Source organism: Scyliorhinus torazame, chromosome 2 (genome assembly GCF_047496885.1).
Source record: "Scyliorhinus torazame isolate Kashiwa2021f chromosome 2, sScyTor2.1, whole genome shotgun sequence".
In the NCBI taxonomy this organism is placed as follows: Eukaryota; Metazoa; Chordata; class Chondrichthyes; order Carcharhiniformes; family Scyliorhinidae; genus Scyliorhinus; species Scyliorhinus torazame.
This window is the reverse complement of record NC_092708.1, coordinates 19,170,331-19,194,189: the sequence shown is the minus strand read 5'-3', so window position 1 is coordinate 19,194,189 and position 23,859 is coordinate 19,170,331. Positions and strand designations below refer to the sequence as shown.

At 49.9% G+C, this 23,859-nt stretch overlaps 1 protein-coding gene across 1 annotated transcript in view; it reads right to left on the bottom strand.

Annotated features, from left to right (window-relative positions):
- The window catches only part of slco5a1b (solute carrier organic anion transporter family member 5A1b), a 91,945-nt gene extending 88,466 nt beyond the window's left edge, over positions 1 to 3,479 (bottom strand). The window contains exon 1 of the mRNA XM_072468167.1: positions 3,240 to 3,479. Within this exon, the coding sequence (XP_072324268.1) occupies positions 3,240 to 3,333 (94 nt within the window). The 5' untranslated portion in view covers positions 3,334 to 3,479. The remainder of the gene's footprint in view (positions 1 to 3,239) is intronic.
- Positions 3,480 to 23,859: the final 20,380 nt, after the last annotated feature.

Genomic DNA, 23,859 nt, shown 5'->3' with positions numbered 1-23,859 from the left:
CCCAATCCGGAATATCCCCCCCCCCCTCCTCCCAATCCGGAATATCCCCCCCCCTCCTCCCAATCCTGCCTCTCCCCCTCCTCCCAATCCTGAATATCCCCCCTCCCACGACTACAGTCCCCTCCTCCCAATCCTGCCTCCCCTCCTCCCAATCCTGAATATCCCCCCCTCCTCCCAATCCTGAATATCCCCCCCTCCTCCCAATCCTGAATATCCCCCCCTCCTCCCAATCCTGCCTCTCCCCCTCCTCCCAATGCTGAATAACCCCCCACTCCTCAATCTCCCCCCTCACTCCTCAATCTCCCCCCTCACTCCTCAATCTCCCCCTCACTCCTCAATCTCCCCCCTCACTCCTCAATCTCCCCCCTCACTCCTCACTCTCCCCCCTCACTCCTCACTCTCCCCCCTCACTCCTCACTCTCCCCCCTCACTCCTCACTCTCCCCCCTCACTCCTCACTCTCCCCCCTCACTCCTCACTCTCCCCCCTCACTCCTCACTCTCCCCCCTCACTCCTCACTCTCCCCCCTCACTCCTCACTCTCCCCCTCACTCCTCACTCTCCCCCCTCACTCCTCACTCTCCCCCCTCACTCCTCACTCTCCCCCCTCACTCCTCACTCTCCCCCCTCACTCCTCACTCTCCCCCTCCCACACCCCCCTCACTCTACCCTAACCCCTCACCGTGACTCCTCACTCTCCCCCTCACTCTTTACCCTCACACCTCACTCTTCCCCCCTCTCCTCACTCTCCCCCTCTCTCCTCACTCTCCCCCTCTCTCCCCCCCCTCACTCTTCACTCTCCCCCTTCACTCCTCTCTCCCCCCTCACTCCTCACTCTCCCCCCTCACTCCTCACTCTCCCCCCTCACTCCTCACTCTCCCCCCTCACTCCTCACTCTCCCCCCTCACTCCTCACTCTCCCCCCTCACTCCTCACTCTCCCCCCTCACTCCTCACTCTCCCCCCTCACTCCTCACTCTCCCCCCTCACTCCTCACTCTCCCCCCTCACTCCTCACTCCTCACTGTCCCCCTCACTCCTCACTCCTCACTCTCCCCCTCTCTCCTCACTCTCCCCCTCTCTCCTCACTCTCCCCCTCACTCTCCCCCCTCACTCTCCCCCCTCACTCTCCCCCCTCACTCTCCCCCCTCACTCTCCCCCCTCACTCTCCCCCCTCACTCTCCCCCCTCACTCTCCCCCCTCACTCTCCCCCCTCACTCTCCCCCCTCACTCTCCCCCCTCACTCTCCCCCCTCACTCTTCACTCTCTCCCCCTCACTCTTCACTCTCCCCCCCTCACTCTCCTCCCCCCTCGCTCTCCTCCCTCACACACCCCCACACTCCTCACTCTCCCCCTCACTCTTCACTCTCCCCCTCACTCTTCACTCTCTCCCCCTCACTCTTCACTCTCCCCCCTCACTCTCCTCCCCCCTCGCTCTCCTCCCTCACACCCCCCCACACTCTTCACTCTCCCCCCTCACTCTCCTCCCCCTCACTCTTCACTCTCCCCCTCACTCTTCACTCTCCCCCTCCCCCCTCACTCTCCCCCCTCACTCTCCCCCCTCACTCTCCCCCCTCACTCTCCCCCCTCACTCTTCATTCTCCCCCCACTCTTCATTCTCCCCCCACTCCTCACTCTCCCCCCTCACTCCTCTCTCCCCCTCACTCCTCACTCTCCCCCTCACTCCTCACTCTCCCCCCCTACTCTTCACTCTCCCCCTCACTCTCCTCCCCCACACTCCTCACTCTCCCCCTCACTCCTCACTCTCCCCCCCCTACTCTTCACTCTCCCCCTCACTCTCCTCCCCCACACACACCCCCTCCCCCCCACCTCACTCTCCCCCCCCACTCCTCACTCTCCCCCCCCACTCCTCACTCTCCCCCCCCACTCCTCACTCTCCCCCCCCACTCCTCACTCTCCCCCCCCACTCCTCACTCTCCCCCCCCACTCCTCACTCTCCCCCCCCACTCCTCACTCTCCCCCCACTCCTCACTCTCCCCCCCCACTCCTCACTCTCCCCCCCCACTCCTCACTCTCCCCCCCCACTCCTCACTCTCCCCCCCCACTCCTCACTCTCCCCCCCCACTCCTCACTCTCCCCCCCCCCACTCCTCACTCTCCCCCCCCCACTCCTCACTCTCCCCCCCCCACTCCTCACTCTCCCCCCCCACTCCTCACTCTCTCCCCCCCCCACTCCTCACTCTCTCCCCCCCCCACTCCTCACTCTCTCCCCCCCCACTCCTCACTCTCTCCCCCCCCACTCCTCACTCTCTCCCCCCCCACTCCTCACTCTCTCCCCCCCCACTCCTCACTCTCTCCCCCCCCACTCCTCACTCTCTCCCCCCCCACTCCTCACTCTCTCCCCCCCCACTCCTCACTCTCTCCCCCCCCACTCCTCACTCTCTCCCCCCCCACTCCTCACTCTCTCCCCCCCACTCCCCACTCTCTCCCCCCCACTCCCCACTCTCTCCCCCCCACTCCCCACTCTCTCCCCCCCACTCCTCACTCTCTCCCCCACTCCTCACTCTCTCCCCCTTCCCCCTCACCCCTCCCCCTTCCCCCTCACCCTCACTCTTCCCCCTCACCCTCACTCTTCCCCCTCCCCCTCCCCCTCACTCTTCCCCCTCCCCCTCCCCTTCCCCCTCACCCTCACTCTTCCCCCTCCCCCTTCCCCCTCACTCTTCACTCTCTCCCCCTCACTCTTCACTCTCCCCCCTCACTCTTCACTCTCCCCCCTCACTCTTCACTCTCCCCCCTCACTCTTCACTCTCCCCCTCACTCTTCACTCTCCCCCCTCACTCTTCACTCTCCCCCCTCACTCTTCACTCTCCCCCCTCACTCTTCACTCTCCCCCCTCACTCTTCACTCTCCCCCCTCACTCTCCCCCCTCACTCTCCCCCCTCACTCTTCACTCTCCCCCCTCACTCTTCACTCTCCCCCCTCACTCTTCACTCTCCCCCTCACTCTTCACTCTCCCCCTCACTCTTCACTCTCCCCCCTCACTCTTCACTCTCCCCCCTCACTCTTCACTCTCCCCCCTCACTCTTCACTCTCCCCCCTCACTCTTCACTCTCCCCCCTCACTCTTCACTCTCCCCCCTCACTCTCCCCCCTCACTCTTCACTCTCCCCCCTCACTCCTCACTCTCCCCCCTCACTCCTCACTCTCCCCCCTCACTCCTCACTCCTCACTCTCCCCCTGGCGATGTCAGTGTGGAGCGGGGCTGCAGACGGTCCGTTTCCTTACCGTAGGCGTGCGGGCTGCAGCTTCCCTGTGCCAGCAGCAGCAGCAGGAGGAGATGGAGAGGCAGCGGGGACCGGGGCTGAGTGACCGGCTTCATCCTGGGAGGGAGCCCGGGAGAGAGGGTGGGAGCTGGGTCACCTTGAGCCGCTTACATTGCCAGCCCTGGGCGGCACCGGGCACAGCTGCGCCGCTCACTGCGCCAGCACCTCGCCGGCTCTCAGCTGATCCATCAAAAGGAATTGATACATCGGCGCGCGTGCCCGCCTGGGGCTGACGTCAAGCGGGAGCGCGCATTACATCAAGTCCAACCTGAAGCCTCCCTTGCAAAGATGTCCTCAAACTCATTCATTGCAAACACACACTGGTCCCCAGACACTCCATCTCCTAGTGAATTTCCTATTGAACTGGTATGCTTAGAGATGTTTATATATGTTTAGAAATATTTATATATGTTTAGAAATGTCCATTATTCCCATCCCAGACCAGACCCTAACAGTGGCCAGGAGACTGGACCAAAATCCCAATATTTTAGTTTGTTTGAAAGACTGTGCGGAAAGAATGATTCGCCCCAGGAGCGATTGCGTGAAGAAATGAGGGCTTTGGTACTTGCATAGAATTGATAGAATTTACAGTGCAGAAGGAGGCCATTCGGCCCATCGAGTCTGCACCGGCTCTTGGAATGAGCACCCTACCCAAGCCCACGCCTCTCCGCTATCCCCATAACCCAGTAACCCCACCCAACACTAAGGGCAATTTTGGACACTAAGGGCAATTTAGCATGGCCAGTGTGCCTAACTGGCACATCTTTGGACTGTGGGAGGAAACCGGAGCACCCGGAGGAAACCCACGCAGACACGGGGAGAACATGCAGACTCCGCACAGACAGTGTCCCAAGCTGGGGAATCGAACCTGGGATCTTGGAGCTGTGAAGCAATTGTGCTAACCACTGTGCTTCCGTGCTGCACAAAACAAACTTTATTATGAATACAATATTAAACATTTTTAATTTCACACCCGAGATTTCTTTGTTCCCCATTATAAATTCACCTGTTTCCAATTGTAAGGGACCTACATTTGTTTTCACCAATCTTCTTCCCTTCACAAAAGCTTTTACAGTCAGTCTTTATGGTCCCTGCAAGCTTACTCTCGTACTCTAATTTCCCTTTCTTGATCAATCCCTTTGTCCTCCTTTGCTGAATTGTAAACTGGCCCCAATCGTCAGAGCTGCCGTTTTTCTGGCCAATTTGTATGCCTCTTTCTTGCATCTAGTATTATCTCTAATTTCCCTGTAAGCCATGGTTTGGCCACCTTATTTTTGTGCCAGACAGGAATGAACAATTTTTCACCCATGCCCTCTTTGAGTGTTTGCCATTGACTCTCCACTGTCGTCCCTTTAAGTAACATTCCCCAATCCATCATAGCCAATTCATGCCTCATATCGTCGTAGTTTCCTTTATTAAGATGCAGGTCCCTAGTCTCAGAATCAACTACATCATTCTCCATATGATGAAGAATTCTAACATATATGTCTGTTCATTCCCAAGGGGCCTCACACAACTAAATTTCCAATTATTTATTTCTCATTACACAATACCCAGTCTACGATGGCCTGTTCTCTAGTTGTATTGATTCCGAAAACATAGAACATAGAACATAGAACAATACAGCGCAGTACAGGCCCTTCGGCCCACGATGTTGCACCGAAACAAAAGCCATCTAACCTACACTATGCCATTATCATCCATATGTTTATCCAATAAACTTTTAAATGCCCTCAATGTTGGCGAGTTCACTACTGTAGCAGGTAGGGCATTCCACGGCCTCACTACTCTTTGCGTAAAGAACCTACCTCTGACCTCTGTCCTATATCTATTACCCCTCAGTTTAAAGTTATGTCCCCTCGTGCCAGCCATATCCATCCGCGGGAGAAGGCTCTCACTGTCCACCCTATCCAACCCCCTGATCATTTTGTATGCCTCTATTAAGTCTCCTCTTAACCTTCTTCTCTCCAACGAAAACAACCTCAAGTCCGTCAGCCTTTCCTCATAAGATTTTCCCTCCATACCAGGCAACATCCTGGTAAATCTCCTCTGCACCCGCTCCAAAGCCTCCACGTCCTTCCTATAATGCGGTGACCAGAACTGTACGCAATACTCCAAATGCGGCCGGACCAGAGTTCTGTACAGCTGCAACATGACCTCCCGACTCCGGAACTCAATCCCTCTACCAATAAAGGCCAACACTCCATAGGCCTTCTTCACAACCCTATCAACCTGGGTGGCAACTTTCAGGGATCTATGTACATGGACACCTAGATCCCTCTGCTCAGCCACACTTTCAAGAACTTTACCATTAGCCAAATATTCCGCATTCCTGTTATTCCTTCCAAAGTGAATCACCTCACACTTCTCTACATTAAACTCCATTTGCCACCTCTCAGCCCAGCTCTGCAGCTTATCTATATCCCTCTGTAACCTGCTACATCCTTCCACACTATCGACAACACCACCGACTTTAGTATCGTCTGCAAATTTACTCACCCACCCTTCTGCGCCTTCCTCTAGGTCATTGATAAAAATGACAAACAGCAACGGCCCCAGAACAGATCCTTGTGGTATTCCACTTGTGACTGTACTCCATTCTGAACATTTCCCATCAACCACCACCCTCTGTCTTCTTTCAGCTAGCCAATTTCTGATCCACATCTCTAAATCACCCTCAATCCCCAGCCTCCGTATTTTTTGCAATAGCCTACCGTGGGGAACCTTATCAAACGCTTTGCTGAAATCCATATACACCACATCAACTGCTCTACCCTCGTCTACCTGTTCAGTCACCTTCTCAAAGAACTCAATAAGGTTTGTGAGGCATGACCTACCCTTCACAAAGCCATGCTGACTATCCCTGATCATATTATTCCTATCTAGATGATTATAAACCTTGTCCCTTATAATCCCCTCCAAGACTTTACCCACTACAGACGTGAGGCTCACCGGTCTATAGTTGCCGGGGTTGTCTCTGCTCCCCTTTTTGAACAAAGGGACCACATTTGCTGTCCTCCAGTCCTCTGGCACTATTCCTGTAGCCAATGATGACATAAAAATCAAAGCCAAAGGTCCAGCAATCTCTTCCCTGGCCTCCCATAGAATCCTAGGATAAATCCCATCAGGTCCCGGGGACTTATCTATTTTCAGCCTGTCCAGAATTGCCAACACCTCTTCCCTACGTACCTCAATGCCATCTATTCTATTAGCCTGGGGCTCAGCATACTCCTCCACAACATTATCTTTTTCCTGAGTGAATACTGACGAAAAATATTCATTTAGTATCTCGCCTATCTCTTCAGACTCCACACACAATTTCCCATCCCTGTCCTTGACTGGTCCTACTCTTTCCCTAGTCATTCGCTTATTCCTGACATACCTATAGAAAGCTTTTGGGTTTTCCTTGATCCTTCCTGCCAAATACTTCTCATGTCCCCTCCTTGCTCGTCTTAGCTCTCTCTTTAGATCCTTCCTCGCTACCTTGTAACTATCCATCGCCCCAACCGAAACTTCACACTTCATCTTCACATAGGCCTTCTTCTTCCTCTTAACAAGAGATTCCACTTCCTTGGTAAACCACGGTTCCCTCGCTCGACGCCTTCCTCCCTGTCTGACCGGTACATACTTATCAAGAACACGCAGTAGCTGATCCTTGAACAAGCCCCACTTATCCAGTGTGCCCAACACTTGCAGCCTACTTCTCCACCTTATCCCCCCCAAGTCACGTCTAATGGCATCATAATTGCCCTTCCCCCAGCTATAACTCTTGCCCTGCGGTGTATACTTATCCCTTTCCATCATTAACGTAAACGTCACCGAATTGTGGTCACTGTCCCCAAAGTGCTCTCCTACCTCCAAATCCAACACCTGGCCTGGTTCATTACCCAAAACCAAATCCAACGTGGCCTCGCCTCTTGTTGGCCTGTCAACATATTGTTTCAGGAAACCCTCCTGCACACACTGTACAAAAAACGACCCATCTATTGTACTCGAACTATATATTTTCCAGTCAATATTTGGAAAGTTAAAGTCTCCCATAATAACTACCGTTACTTTCGCTCATATCCAGAATCATCTTCGCCATCCTTTCCTCTACATCCCTAGAACTATTAGGAGGCCTATAAAAAACTCCCAACAGGGTGACCTCTCCTTTCCTGTTTCTAACTTCAGCCAATACTACCTCGGAAGAAGAGTCCCCATCTAGCATCCTCTCCGCCACCGTAATACTGCTCTTGACTAGCAGCGCCACACCTCCCCCTCTTTTGCCTCCTTCTCTGAGCTTACTAAAACACCTAAACCCCGGAACCTGCAACATCCATTCCTGTCCCTGCTCTATCCATGTCTCCGAAATGGCCACAACATCGAAGTCCCAGGTACCAACCCACGCTGCCAGTTCCCCTACCTTGTTTCGTATACTCCTGGCATTGAAGTAGACACACTTCAAACCACCTACCTGAACGCTGGCCCCCTCCTGCGACGTCAAATCTGTGCTCCTGACCTCTATACTCTCATTCTCCCTTACCCTAAAACTACAATCCAGGTTCCCATGCCCCTGCTGCATTAGTTTAAACCCCCCCAAAGAGCACTAACAAATCTCCCCCCCAGGATATTTGTGCCCCTCAGGTTCAGATGTAGACCATCCTGTCTGTAGAGGTCCCACCTTCCCCAGAAAGAGCCCCAGTTATCCAAAAATCTGAAACCCTCCCGCCTGCACCATCCCTGTAGCCACGTATTTAAATGCTCTCTCTCCCTATTCCTCATCTCACTATCACGTGGCACGGGCAACAACCCAGAGATAACAACTCTGTTTGTTCTAGTTCTGAGCTTCCATCCTAGCTCCCTGAAAGCCTGCCTGACATCCTTGTCCCCTTTCCTACCTATGTCGTTGGTGCCAATGTGGACCACGACTTGGGGCTGCTCCCCCTCCCCCCTAAGGACCCGGAAAACACGATCCGAGACATCACGTACCCTTGCACCTGGGAGGCAACATACCAAACGTGAGTCTCTCACGCTCCCACAAAATCTCCTATCTGTGCCCCTGACTATAGAGTCCCCAATTACTAATGCTCTGCTCCTCTCCCCCCTTCCCTTCTGAGCAACAGGGACAGACTCCGTGCCAGAGGCCCGTACCCCATGGCTTACCCCTGGTAAGTCGTCCCCCCCACAAGTATCCAAAGCGGTATACTTGTTTCTCAGGGGAACGACCGCAGGGGATCCCTGCACTGACTGTTTTTTCCCAGTCCCTCTTACAGTTACCCACCTATCTCCAATCTTTGGTGTAACTAATTCCCTGAAGCTGCTATCTATGACCCCTTCTGCCTCCCGAATGATCCGAAGTTCTTCCAACTCCAGCTCCAGTTCCCTAACTCGGTCTTGGAGGAGCTGGAGATGGCAGCACTTCCTGCAGGTAAAATCAGCAGGGACACTAACTGCATCCCTCACCTCAAACATCCTGCAGGAGGAACATTGCACTCCCTTCCCTGCCATTCCTCTAACTTTCTACCAAGATCTGGCTAACAACTAAATTAAATTTTTATAAAAAATAATAATAATATAATAAAAATATGGTACTTACCTCAGACCAATGGGTTTCCTCTCCACCAGAATTTATTGGTGAGGGTCTTCCCAGACGTCCGCGGGTCGACTTCCTGATCCCGCCTAAAAAACTAATTAAAAAAAAAAAAAAAAAAAATTCTCAGCTCCTGCTGAAATTGACTAACCAGCTGCTCTCACGCCGCCGAAATCGACTGGCCTGCCCCTGCAAAGAGAAGTGCTTTTAAGGGTTGACTTACCTCCCAGCAACCTCCTTCCGCAATGCTCCCGCTGAAACTGACTAACCAGCTGCTCTCACGCCGCCGAAATCGACTGGCCTGCCCCTGCAAAGAGAAGTGCTTTTAAAGGTTGACTTACCTCCCAGCAACCTCCTTCCGCAATGCTCCCGCTGAAATTGACTAACCAGCTGCTCTCACGCCACCGAAATCGACTGGCCTGCCCCTGCAAAGAGAAGTGCTTTTAAAGGTTGACTTACCTCCCAGCAACCTCCTTCCGCAATGCTCCCGCTGAAACTGACTAACCAGCTGCTCTCACGCCGCCGAAATCGAAAACCATCCCGCATATACTCCAGGAATTGATGCATAATTACAGATGTTCCTTTATCTTGTGCATCTCTAATTTCCTGTTTAGTGCGATTCCCAAAATTACTACTGCAGTTTGAAGGTCTATATACAACCATAAGACATAGGAGCAGAATTAGGCCACTCGGCCCATCGAGTCTGCTCCGCCATTCAATCATAGCTGATATTTTCTCATCCCCATTCTCCTGCCTTCTCCCCATAACCCCTGATCCCCTTATTAATCAAGAACCTATCTATCTCTGTCTTAAAGACACTCAGTGATTTGGCCTCCACAGCCTTCTGCGGCAAAGAGTTCCACAGATTCACCACCCTCTGGCTGAAGAAATTCCTCCTCATCTCTGTTTTAACGGATCGTCCCTTTAGTCTGAGATGGTGTCCGCTGCTTCTAGTTTTTCCGACAAGTGGAAACATCCTCTCCATGTCCACTCAATCCAACTCCCACTCACGTTTTCCCCCCTGCCGTACCCATACAGATACCACTTTGTCAGAGCTAATATCTTTCCTCACTATTGTGCTAATTTCCTCTTTATCCAGCAATGCAACTCCACCATCTTTTCCTTTTTGTCTGTCCTTCCTAAATACTGAATACCTCTGGACATTCAGTTCCCATCCTTGGTCACCCTGCAGCCATGTTTCTGTAATGCCGATTATATCATACCCATTTACATTTATCTTCGCAATTCATTCATCCGCTTTATTGAGAATGCTCCGCTGGTTAAGGCACAAAGCATTTAAGCTTGTCTTTTTAACAGTCCTTGTCCCATTCCATTATTGCTCACTGTGGCCCTGTTTGATTCTGGCCCTTGATTTCTCTGCCTATCACTTTTCTTATTCCCCTTTCTGTCCTTTGTTCCTGTCTGTGTTTCCCCCTCTGCTGACTCCTCGCATAGGTTCCCAACACCTGCCATTTTAGTTTAAACCCTCCCCAGCTACTCGAGAAATTACTACCACTTGGACATTCAGTCTTGGTCCTGCCCAGCTGTACCCCATCCAGTTTGGACTGGTCCCACCTTCCCCAGAACCAGTTCCAATGACCCAGGAAACCCTCCACCTCACACCATCTCTTCAGCCACATATTCATCTGATATATCCTGCTATTTATGCTCTGACTCTGATAGTAATCCTGACATTACTACCTTGAAAGTCCTACTTTTCAACTTACTTCCTAACACCCTACATTCTTGTAGGCTTGTAGGACCTCAGACTATTTGTTACCTATGTCATGTGTACCAATGTGTAGCACGGCCACTGTCTCTTCACCTTCCCCCTCCAGAATATCCTGTCACCACTCTGAGACATCCTTTACCCTAGCACCAGGGAGGTAGCATACCATCCTGGAGTCTTGTTTGTGGCCACAGTATTGGATTGGATTGGATTTGTTTATTGTCATAGGTACCGAGGTACAGTGAAATGTATTGTCCTGCGTACAGTTCAGACAGATCATTTCATACATGAAAAGAAAATACATAATAGGGCAAACATAAAATGCACAATGTAAATACAGAGACACAGGCATCGGGTGAAGCATGCAAGAGTGTAGTACTACTCAATAGGGAAGATGGGTGATGAGATCAGATCAGTCCATAAGAGGGTCATTTAGAAGTCTGGTAACAGCGGGAAAGAAGCTATTTTTGAATCTGTAGTAACGCCTATCTATTCCTCTTACAATTAAATTCCCTGTCACTTTTGCATTCCCACACTTTGTATTCCTCCGCTGTGCAGCAGAACCAACCACAGTATCCAAAGCGGTATTGCTGTTTTGCAGGGAAATGACCACAGGTGATTCCTGCACTGGCTGCCTTGCTCTCTTGATCTGCCTGGTGGTCACCCAATCCCTTAGCGTGCGGTGTGACCAAGTTTCAATACGTGCCATCTACAACACTCTTCCCCTCGTAGATGCTCCACAATGTCCCCAATCACTGCTCCAGCTCTGAAACTCAGACTTCCAGGAGCTTCAACTGATGACACTTCCTGCATACATGTTGCACCGGGCACTGGACATTTTCCTGGATTCCCACATAGAGCAGGAGAAGCACACTGCGACTTTGAGCTCTCCTGCCATGTCTTATCCATTAAAAATATACCTTCAGGAAGATATTTAAAATAAAATAATAATATCGATAACTCTTGGGCCCATCTTCCCTGGTCCTCATTATTACAGAAAATAGCACTAACAAACAAGAGACAACAACATATTGACCGCACAAACTATAATCAATAAAAGTAGCAAATAATTACCCAACCGTACTCAACCAATCAGCTTCTTCCACTTGCCCTGCATCACTTTTGAATCTTGCATCACCTCAGGAGCTCCAAAGTCCAAGCTAGCACTCCGCCCTCGGTCTCGTCCTTTCTTGCGCTCCTTTATTCTCCTACTCAGCCTCAGTCTCCCTCACACAAGGATCTGTTTTGGGGCCACTGCTGTTTGTCATTTTTGTAAATGACCTGGACGAGGGCGTAGAAGGATGGGTGAGTAAATTTGCAGATGACACGAAAGTCGGTGGAGTTGTGGACAGTGCGGACGGATGTTACAAGTCACAGAGGGACATAGGTAAGCTGCAGCGCTGGGCTGAGAGGTGGCAAATGGAGTTTAATGCAGAAAAGTGTGAGGTGATTCATTTTGGAAGGAACAACAGGAAGACAGAGTACTGGGCTAATGGTAAGATTCTTGGCAGAGTGGATGAGCAGAGAGATCTCGGTGTCCATGTACATAGATCCCTGAAAGTTGCCACTCAGGTTGAGAGGGTTGTTAAGAAGGCGTACGGTGTGTTAGCTTTTATTGGTAGAGGGATTGAGTTTCGGAGCCATGAGGTCATGTTGCAGCTGTACAAAACTCTGGTGCGGCCGCATTTGGAGTATTGCGTGCAATTCTGGTCGCCGCATTACAGGAAGGATGTGGAAGCATTGGAAAGGGTGCAGAGGAGATTTACCAGGATGTTGCCTGGTATGGAGGGAAGATCTTATGAGGAAAGGCTGAGGGACTTGAGGCTGTTTTCGTTAGAGAGAAGAAGGTTAAGAGGTGATTTAATTGAGGCATACAAGGTGATCAGAGGATTGGATAGGGTGGACAGTGAGAGCCTTTTTCCTCGGATGGTGATGTCTCGCACGAGGGGACATAGCTTTAAATTGAGGGGAGATAGATATAAGACAGATATCAGAGGTAGGTTCTTTACTCGGAGAGTAGTAAGGGCGTGGAATGCCCTGCCTGCAGCAGTAGTGGACTCGCCAACACTAAGGGCATTCAAATGGTCATTGGATAGACATATGGACGATAAGGGAATAGTGTAGATGGGCTTTAGAGTGGTTTCGCAGGTCGGCGCAACATCGAGGGCCAAAGGGCCTGTACTACGCTGTAATGTTCTATGTTCTCGCTTTTCTATCTCCTTGGCTCCGCTCTCAGTCTCCCTCTTTCATGCGCTCCTTTGTCCTCTCGACTACGCTCTCAATATCACTGTTCCTCGCTCTTTTCTATCCTCCTGGCTCCACTCTCAGTCTCGCTCTTTCTCGATCTTTTAACCTCTCAGCCTCGCTCTTTCTTGTGCTCTTTTATCCTCATGGCTCTAGTCTCAGTCTCACGCTCTTTTGTTATGACCCCTGGGCCATTGCACGGTCAATTCCAGCCCCACTTCATCCAAAGTTGCAACACAATTGAAATAAATAAATAATTCTCAGAAAAACACTCAGAGTCTTTGGCCCTTAGTTACCGAATAACTCCAGCTTCCAGGTTTGTAAATTTAAACACAATTAAGTTTATTAATAACAGCAACTATAATTAAATATTCAGCAACAAGTACAGGTTAACTCTTATTTAATTCCTACCCCCCCTACTTAAACTCATCCCATTCTCGACACAAATGCACAAGACAGATTTGTTTCTACAAACATATAAAACCACAAAGAGTGGCTACAGTAAATATTGGTCCTTTAGAGGATGAGAAGGGAGATTTAATAATCGGAGATGAGGAAATGGCTTAGGAACTGAAAGGGTTTTTTGGGTCGGTCTTCACAGTGGAAGGCACAAATAACATGCCAGTGACTGATGGAAAGGAGGCTATGACAGGTGAGGATCTTGAGACGATTGTTATCACTGAGGAGGTAGTGATGGGCAAGCTAATGGGGCTAAAGGTAGACAAGTCTCCTGGCCCTGATGGAATGCATCCCAGGGTAATGAGGGCTAGGGGCTGTTTAGCACAGGGCTAAATCGCTGGCTTTGAAAGCAGACCAAGGCAGGCCAGCAGCACGGTTCAATTCCTGTAACAGCCTACCCGAACAGGTGCCGGAATGTGGCGAATAGGGGCTTTTCACAGTAACTTCATTGATGCCTACTCATGACAATAAGCAATTTTCATTTTTCATTTTAAAAGAGATGGCTAGGGAAATTGCAAATGCACTAGTGATAATTTACCAAAATTCACTAGACTCTGGGGTGGTCCCAGCGGATTGGAAATTGGCAAACGTGACACCACTATTTTAAAAAGGAGGTCGGCAGAAAGCGGATATGGTATATCTGGATGTCCATAAAGCTTTTGACAAGGTGCCACACAAAAGGTTGCTGCATAAGATAAAGATGCATGGCGTTAAGGGTAAAGTAGTAGCATGGACAGAGGATTGGTTAATTAATAGGAAGCAAAGAGTGGTGATTAATGGGTGTTTCTCTGGTTGGCAATCAGTAGCTAGTGGTGTCCCTCAGGGATCAGTGTTGGGCCCACAATCGTTACATAGATGATTTGGAGTTGGGGACCAAGTGCAATGTGTCCAAGTTTGCAGACGACACTAAGATGAGTGGTAAAGCAAAAAGTGCAGAGGATACTGGAAGTCTGCAGAGGGATTTGGATAGTTAAAGTGAATGGGCTAGGGACTGGCAGATGGAATACAATGTTGACAAATGTATGGTTATCCATTTTGGTATGAATAACAGCAAAAGGGATTATTATTTAAATGATAAAATATTAAAACATGCTGCTGTGCAGAGACCTGGGTGTGCTAGTGCACGAGTTGCAAAAAGTTGGTTTACAGGTGCAACTGATGATTAAGAAGGCAAATGGAATTTTGTCCTTCATTGCTAGAGGGATGGAGTTTAAGACTAGGGAGGTTATGCTGCAATTGTATAAGGTGTTAGTGAGGCCACACCTGGAGTATTGTGTTCAGTTTTGGTCTCCTTACTTGAGAAAGGACGTACTGGCGCTGGAGGGTGTGCAGAGGAGATTCACTTGGTTAATCGCAGAGTTGAGGGGGTTGGATTACGAGGAGAGGTTGAGTAGACTGGGACTGTACCCATTGGAATTTAGAAGGATATGGGAGGATCTTATAGAAACATATAAAATTATGAAGGGAATAAATAGGATAGATGCGGGCTGTATAGCACAGGGCTATATCGCTGGCTTTGAAAGCAGACCAAGGCAGGCCAGCAGCACGGTTCAATTCCCGGAACAGTCTCCCCGAACAGGTGCCGGAATGTGACGACTAGGGGCTTTTCACAGTAACTTCATTGAAGCCTACTTGTGACAATAAGCGATTTTCATTTCCTTTTTCATTTCATTTCAGGTTGTTTCCACTGGCGGGTGAAAGCAGAACTATGGGGCATAGCCTCAAAATAAGGGGAAGTAGATTTAGGACTGAGTTTAGGAGGAACTTCTTCACCCAAAGGGTTGTGAATCTATGGAATTCCTTGCCCAGTGAAGCAGTAGAGGCTCCTTCATTAAATGTTTTTAAGATAAAGATAGATAGTTTTTTGAAGAATAAAGGGATTAAGGGTCATGGTGTTTGGGCCGGAAAGTGGAGCTGAGTCCACAAAAGATCAGCCATGATCTCATTGAATGGCGGAGCAGGCTCGAAGGGCCAGATGGCCTACTCCTGCTTCTAGTTATTATGTTCTTACGGTTATGTAAACACAGAGGTGTAAAGAGGGGTGTAAAATAATAAGTAACAGAGATAAAAAATCTTTGTTTCAGATGGTTTTTCTGACACACATTCCTTCAAGTTAACCTGTCAGTTCAATATTTCTGATTTCAATCGGTAATTATTTTGACTGGATTCATTCAGGTCTCTGTACAGCTATGCAGGTCTTCTGGAGAGAGGGTCCTTCCCTCTGAGTGTCCAGGACTTCACCTCTCCTTCCTTGGTTCTCTGAACAAAATCACCCCACTTGGGCAGGATCCAATCACCGCCTGTTACTGGGCAGAATACAGCCTTTTGGCCAATTCATTGGCCGCCAGCCAACCAATCAATTCGAGTCCCACCGACCTCTTGCGTGCCACAAATTCTGAGTTCTGCTGTCCGAAGGTTGGCCCAGTTCTCTTTTGTAACTTTTGAAGTCCTTGCTTCCTCTGCTCAACTTAAAGGAATGTCAAAGAACAAAGAACAAAGAAATGTTCAGCACAGGAACAGGCCCTTCGGCCCTCCAAGCCCGTGCCGACCATGCTGCCCGTCTAAACTACAATCTTCTACCCTTCCTGGGTCCGTATCCCTCTATTCCCATCCTATTCATATATATGTCAAGATGCCCCTTAAACGTCACTATCGTCCCTGCTTCCACCACCCCCTCCGGCAGCGGGTTCCAGGCACCCACTACCCTCTGTGTAAAAAACTTGCCTCTTAGATCTCCTCTAAACCTTGCCCCTCGCACCTTTAACCTATGCCCCCGAGTAACTTACCCCTCTGCCCTGGGAAAAAGCCTCTGACTATCCACCCTGTCTATGCCCCTCATAATTTTGTAGACCTCTATCAGGTCGCCCCTCAACCTCCGGCGTTCCAGTGAGAACAAACCACGTTTATTCAACCGCTCCTCATAGCTAATGCCCTCCATACCAGACAACATTCTGGTAAATCTCTTCTGCACCCTCTCTAAAGCCTCCACATCCTTCTGGTAGTGTGGCGACCAGAATTGAACACTATACTCCAAGTGTGGCCTAACTAAGGTTCTATACAGCTGCAACATGACTGGCCAATTCTTATACTCAATGCCCCGGCCAATGAAGGCAAGCATGCCGTATGCCTTCTTGACTATCTTCTCCACCTGCGTTGCCCCTTTCAGTGACCTGTGGACCTGTACACGTAGATCTCTCTGACTGTCAATACCCTTGAGGGTTCTACCATTCACTTTGGTTTTCGAACTCCGATATCTTCAAACGGTGCCTGGCTTTCATTCTCTTCTTCAAAATCAAAGACTTTCCTTTGTCAGGTTTCTGACGACCCAAATTGGACTGGGCCCCCTGAATGAGCTTCTTTCTGAATTTCTGTCTCTTTCTGTCCCTCATGTAATGCAAACAGTAATTTCTGTTTGTCCAATTAATATTTATTCAAATTTCGAGGATCTTCTGCAGCCAAACTCCAAGCAGTACAGTCACTGCTGAGGAAAATATTTGGTTCATTTTTTTTTAATAAACATTTTATTGAGGTATTTTTTTGTATTATAACAACAACACAATGTACATGAAACTATAAACATAGTGCAAAATCCGATATATGGATATCGGGCAGGGGGGTGGGGGGGGGGGAGGCTCACCCTGCCTGCTCTGACGAGGTCGTTCACCTTCTTGTGGCACTGGGTGCCTGTCCGTGGTGTCAGGGCCGCAACGGTGACGGCCTCTGCCACCTCCCTCGACAGACGCCGGCTGTGGCGTGGGGAAACTCTGCGGCCGTGCCCGGGATACAGGGCCTCCCTCCTCTGCTCCACTGCGTCCAGGAGCGCCTCCACATCCCGTGACTCGAACCTCGGGGCTGAGCGGCGGCCGGCCATCCAGTCGGGTGTTGCGGTCGGGTGTTCCGGTCGGGTGTTCCGGTCGGGTGGGGGGGAGCAGCGCGTCGTTATGAGCCGTCACGCCGTGCGGCGTGTATGACGCTGCACGGCGTGAACCACGTGAGCAAGCGCGGATCCCGTCACGTCGCTGCTGGCCCATTTCGGGCCGGAGACTTCGCGACGATTTTTGCGGCGTGACGCAAGTCGGATTTGCGCCGATCGGCGGACTTTGCGCCGATAACGGAGAATTTCGCCCCAGGTGTTCCAGGAAGATACAGACGGGTCAAATGGGTGGATAAGTAGCAGATGGAATTTAGCCCTGAATGTGAGGTATTGCACTTTGGAAGGCGAAATTTGACAAGGAACTGTTCAATGAATGGCACCAAACTGGGTAGTCCTGAGGAACAAAGATACCTTGGGTGTATTTGTAAACAGTTCTTTGAAGGCGGGAGGGCAGGTTAATAGGTTGGTGAAAAAGGCATATGGGACACTTGTCTTTATCGATCGTGGCATAGATTACAAAAGCAGGGAGGTCATGTTGGAGTTGTATAGAACTTTGGTGAGGGCACAGCTGGAGTACGGTGTGCAATTCTGGTCACCACATTGTAGGAAGGATGTGACTGCACTGGAGGGGGTGCAGAGGCGATTCACCAGGATGGTGCCTGAGATGGAACGTTTCAGTTGGATAGGCTTGGGTTGTTTTCGTTGTTGAAGAGAAGACTGAGGGGGCGACCTGCTTGCGGTGTACAAGATTATGAGGGGCATGGACAGGGTGGATAGCTGTTCCCCTTAGTTGCAGGGTCAGTCACGAGGGGGACACAAGTTCAAGGTGTGGGGGAGGGTGTGAAGAAAAACCTTTTTACCCAGAGGGTGGTGACGAGCTGGGACGCACTGCCTGGGAGGGTGGTAGAGGCGGGTTGCCTCACATCCTTCAACGCGTACCTGAATGAGCACTTGGCACGCCTTAACATTCAAGATTCTGGGCCAAGTGCTGACAATGGGATTAGGTGGGCAGGTCAGGGGTCTTTCATGTGTCGGTGCAGACTCGGTGCTGAAGGGTCTCTTCTGTGCTGTAATATTCTGCTGCAGTTCAGGTCTAAAATATGCAAAGTCATTGTTAAGGTCAGATGCCCAAGCTTTTTGATCTCTTACTGTTGGGACAACACTTTGCGCTTATATATCAACTTTTAATTCAATAATACACCTGCCAAGGAGTTTGACAGGAGGATTGTGAAACAAAATGTATCACTGAGCCACACAGATATGTTAGAACAGGTGACCACACACTTGTTCTCAGAGGTGTGGTTTAAGGAGGTTCTCGAAGGAAGTAAGAGGGGCAGAGAGGTGGAAAGGTTTCGGGAGGGAATTCGAGTTTAAGGTTCCGGTAATTGAGGGTGCGGCCATCAATGGTGGAGCGACTGAAATCGAGAATGCACAACAACAGTCAGGATTAGAGGAGAGGAGAGCCGAGATCTGAGGATTGAACGGCGGGGGGAGGTTATAGAGATGAGAGGGCGAGAGGCAGGATTTAAAAACAAGGACCCGAGTTTTAAAACCAAGCTGTTGGTTAACTGGGAGCCAGGGAGTGAGGCGTGGATGAGGCCTGATGTACGTTAGTGTTATGGGCCAGGGTTTAGAAACTCCAAAGTGTATAATGGAGTTCACCTGCCTTGTAACTTTTTATGTTGAATTTGTCTCGGGTGAGCACAAGAGCATACCCTTCAGGTGTTATTCAAGTCTTCCCAGACACTTTAAACAAACAAGCTTTATTCTAAGAACTTAGTTAACATTTCGATAAACACACAGCAAGAATTTCTATCCATTACAAACATAAAGACACCCCACACAGCTACAGTAATCTATGTATAACCCTTAATGAATTCCCCCTTAACTGTTCCAATTCAAAAACAAAATCTCATAACCAAAACCCCTTTTCAAGGGGGTGGCCCGGCACTCTGTATTCTCAATTGAATAAGACTGGCTTTTCCTGAGATTCTGACCCCGTCTCACCAGCAGGTTTAAACCCTTCCGGAAAGCAAACTACATCTAAAGCCACCACCAAGGTGATGTTTATTGGAACAGGTATTTAAAATGAAAATAGAGAGAGAGACAGGCCAAAACACTTCTGGTTCTCTGTCCCGGGTCCACAGCAGCCACATGTGAAAGCGAAACCAAAAACAGCTCACGGCGCCACAGCCCAGCTCCACCCACACAATGACATCACTGAAGCCATGTGATAAGACAAACACCTTTCCCAAAGGGACAATCCCATCGCCAGCCCCACGTCTTCGGTGACCTTGAGTTTTCTAGAGAGTAGAACATGGAAAGCCGACTTGGAGATTGTAGTCACCCAGGCCACCACCCCCCCAAAGTTCTATGCAGTAGGTCAATAGACGCTGAGCCCACCTGCAGCTGCAGGGTCATCTTTTTTTCTACATTAGTCCTCACTGCATTGTCCTCTTCGCAAGGTCCAATACAGGTGGGAAATATGCAGTAAATGGCAGATCCCTTAAGGGTATTGACAGAGGGATCTGGGTGTACAGGTCACTGAAAGTGGCAACACAGGTGGCGAAGGTAGTCAAGAAGGCATTCAGCATGCTTGCCTTCATTGGCCGGGGCATTGAGTATAAAAATTGGCAAGTCATGTTGCAGCTGTATAGAACCTTAGTTAGGCTGCACTTGGAATATAGTGTTCAATTCTGGTCGCCACACTACCAGGATGTGGAGGCTTTGAAGAGGGTGCAGAAGAGATTTACCAGGATGTTGCCTGGTATGGAGGGCATTAGCTATGAGGAGAGGTTGGATAAATTTGGTTTGTTCTCACTGGAACGGCAGAGGTTGAGGGGCGACCTGATAGAGGTCTGCAAAATTATGAGGGGCATAGACAGAGTGGATAGTCAGATGCTTTTCCCCAGGGTAGAGGGGTCAATTACTAGAGGGCATCGGTTTAAGCTGCGATGGGCAAGGTTTAGAGGAGATGTGCGAGGGAAGTTTTTTTTACACAGAGGGTAGTGGGTGTCTGGAACTCGCTGCCGGAGGAGGTGGTGGAAGCAGGGACGATAGTGACGTTTAAGGGGCATCTTGACAAATACATGAATAGGATGGGAATAGAGGGACCCCAGAAGTATAGAAAGTTTTAGATAAGACAGGCAGCATGGTCGGCACAGGCTTGGAGGGCCGAAGGGCCTTTTACTGTGCTGTACATTTCTTTGTTCTTTGTTCAAAGTTAACGAAGCTCATTTGCAGGGTCCTGGGGAAAATGCTAGGTTTTGAGACTAAATTCAATAACTTTTAGTCAGTCAGTACAGGAACAATGGTCCAAATGGCATCTTTCCACATTGTAAAGTTCAATATGACCCGAAATAAAATAGAAGGGGTGGCACAATGGTTAGCACTGTGGCTTCACAACTCCAGGGTCCCAGGTTCGATTCCCGGCTTGGGTCACGGTCTGTGCGGAGTCTGCACGTTCTCCGTGTGTCTGCGTGGGTTTCCTCCAGTTTCCTCCCACAAGTTCTGAAAGACGTGGTGTTAGGTGAATTGGACATTCTGAATTCTCCCTCAGTGTACCCGAACAGGCTCCGGAGTGTGGCGACTAGGGAATTTTTACAGTAACGTCATTGCAGTGTTAATGTAAGCCTACTTGTGACACCAATAAAAATTATTATTCAGTATATACTGTTACTGTATAATTTATAATGGCTGTTACATAATTAGATTATAGCGTATCTAATAGTTATTTTAATGTGCGCAATATGTAGATCATGATATTTGTAGAACATGATATGTAGAACATGATATTTCATGTTCTAAAGAAAACGGTAGGATCTGGGTTTGGCTGAGAGATTAAATCCCAACACAGCAGCTGAATTCTGGATGATGGTGATCACAAAATGACCAGATTGCCATTAAAACCCATCTGGTTCTCTAATGACCTTCAGGGAAGGAAATCTGCTGTCCACACCCGATCTGGCCTACATGTGGGGGGGATCGGAACAATGTAAGATAATCCACCATGTTCAGGTACCATGCCTTAAGAGGACGCTGAGGATTGTGGACCTCCACTGGATTACGCTTGGCAGAGCACTGCTGTGGCCTGCCGTTGCCTTCTGCGGTGTAGCTGACCAGGAAATCCCCCCCCCCCCCCCCCCCCCTCCTACCACCTGTAAATAACGCGCCTCGGTGCTGGTTTAGCGCAGTGGGCTACACAGCCAGTTTGTGATGCAGAACAAGGCCAGCAGCGCGGGTTCAATTCCCGTACAAGTGCCGGAATGTGGCGACCAGGGGCTTTTCACAGTAACTTCATACTTGTGAAATAAAAAGTTATTTATTATTATATTAGGATTTACAGACGGAAGTCCCGAAAGACGTGCCTGTTAGGTGAATTGGGCATTCTGAATTCTCCCTCCGTGCACCCGAACAGGCGGCGGAATGTGGCGACTAGGGGATTGTCACAGTAAATTGTGACACTTAAAAGATTATATGATCAACCCTTTGGGCCACGTTATGAATGTACCTCCCGTGGCCACCAGGTGGGGCTTGACCATGGGAGCTTCTGGCCCAGGGGTAGGAACACAACCCACCGCGCCACAAGACCTCCCTCGTTGGATGACAGTCACTAATAAATCCAATCGGGAATTCAGCAGATACTTCTTTACCCGGAGAGTAGCGAGTTAACAGCACACACTGGAAAGGCCAAAGCAGCACCAGGCTCTGGGGAGTACGGGGATGAGGCAGAGGAGCTGATCCGTGTCACTGGAGGGATGGTTTACTCAACGTGAAAATTGAAGTGCTGCATTGAAGGGGAGGAAATGTTTTTGGCTCTTTGCTTTCTAACCTCCTCTCATCCCCAACGCCATCACTCCCCACCCCGCGCCCCCCTGCACAAGAACCACCTGCTGAATAGCTTCAGTCAGAACGGTTCCAGAACAATCCGTAGTCAGGCCGCTGGACGTAGCTCCAAGGTATCCCATCCCTCTGAATCCAACTCCCATCAGTCGCTGATAACGGGAACCAGTTCCCCAAAGGGCCTTGGCCCCAACAACAACAACCTGCATTTATATGGTGCCTTCAACTCAGTAAAACATCCCATAGTGCTTTAAGAAGGTGCATCACTGCAGGAATAAGGAAGATTGCATGTCCACAGGCAACTATCAATTGCAATGTTTATTGCTGATTTAGACAGTGATCTGTTTTAAGTGACATGCATGAGGTTTCACAATTAGTAAAAGTGATTAGTCTCCCTCCTTCTGTTCCTGGGTTTGTCTCTGCATTTGAACAGAAACAATGAGCAGGGGAGCGGGGAAAAGGCAGGGGAATGGGGAAAAGGCAGGGGAACGGGGAAAAGGCAGGGGTACGGGGAAAAGGCAGGGGAACAGGGAAAAGGCAGGGGAATGGGGAAAAGGCAGGGGAACAGGGAAAAGGCAGGGGAACGGGGAAAAGGCAGGGGAACGGGGAAAAGGCAGGGGAACGGGGAAAGGCGAAAAGGCAGGGGAACGGGGAAAAGGCAGGGGTACGGGGAAAAGGCAGGGGTACAGGGAAAAGGCAGGGGAATGTCACTAAGTCACGATGCTCATTTGGAGAGCCAGTGCAGTCACGATGGGCCGAATGGGCTGGTTTAGCACAGGGCTAAATAGCTGGCTTTGAAAGCAGACCAAGGCAGGCCAGCAGCGCGGTTCAATTCCCGTACCAGCCTCCCCGAACAGGTGCCGGAATGTGGCAACTAGGGGCTTTTTACAGTAACTTCATTTGAAGCCTATTTGTGACAATAAGCGATTTTCATTTCATTTCATGGCCTCCTTCTGCACTGTAACAAGTTGTCATTTGCACTCTCCCATGCCAATTGAGCAACGTGTAGGTGTTTGTTCCTGAGATTGAAGCCAGTGTGGGAGAAAGCCATTCGGCCCATCACTCCTGTACCAGAGATAGTTCTTCATGGGCAGCTAGTAGCCCATCCCCCCACATCCTGCAGAAAGCCCCTTGCCTTGCTCAGGATCAGAGTAACTTATTGATACGATCCTGTGCCCCTAACGGCGTCAGGATCCTGGAAATAGGACATCACAGTGGTTGGCACTGCTGCCACACAGCTCCAGGGTCCTGGGTTCAATTCCGGCTCGGGTCACTATCTGTGCGGAGTTTACACTTTCGCACCGTGTCTGCGTGGGTTTCCTCCGGGTGCTCCGGTTTCCCCTCAGTCCAAAAATGTGGTCAGGTGGATTGGTGACGCTAAATTGACCCTCAGTGTTCAAAGGTTAGGTGGGGTTGCGGGAATGGGGGCGGGGAATTGGGCCTAGGTGGGGTGCTCTTGTGGAGGTTCGGTGCAGACTCGATGGGCCGAATGGCCTCCTTCTGCACCGTAGGGATTCTATGTACCATCGCTATGCGAGATTAATGGGGTAATTTTAACCCCATTGTTTGGCCAGGAGTCCTGTGAGGATCTGGAGGAATGCGGAATATGCTCTCTGTTGACTTCACTGGAAAGAGGTACTGGTGGGTAAAAGTCCATGAACAAATGTGAGGCAACAAATTAAAAGATTATGGAGCTACAAGTATATTGCACGTTAATGACGTGACAGCTCCGACAGTGGCTGCTACCAATCGAGGAGACAACACAGGACACGTACAAAACTCGGATAAGGCTGGAACATGATTGCACTTTCCAGAATCCCAAGAACACAAATCGTCCAAATATTCCAGAATAGATGTAGAAC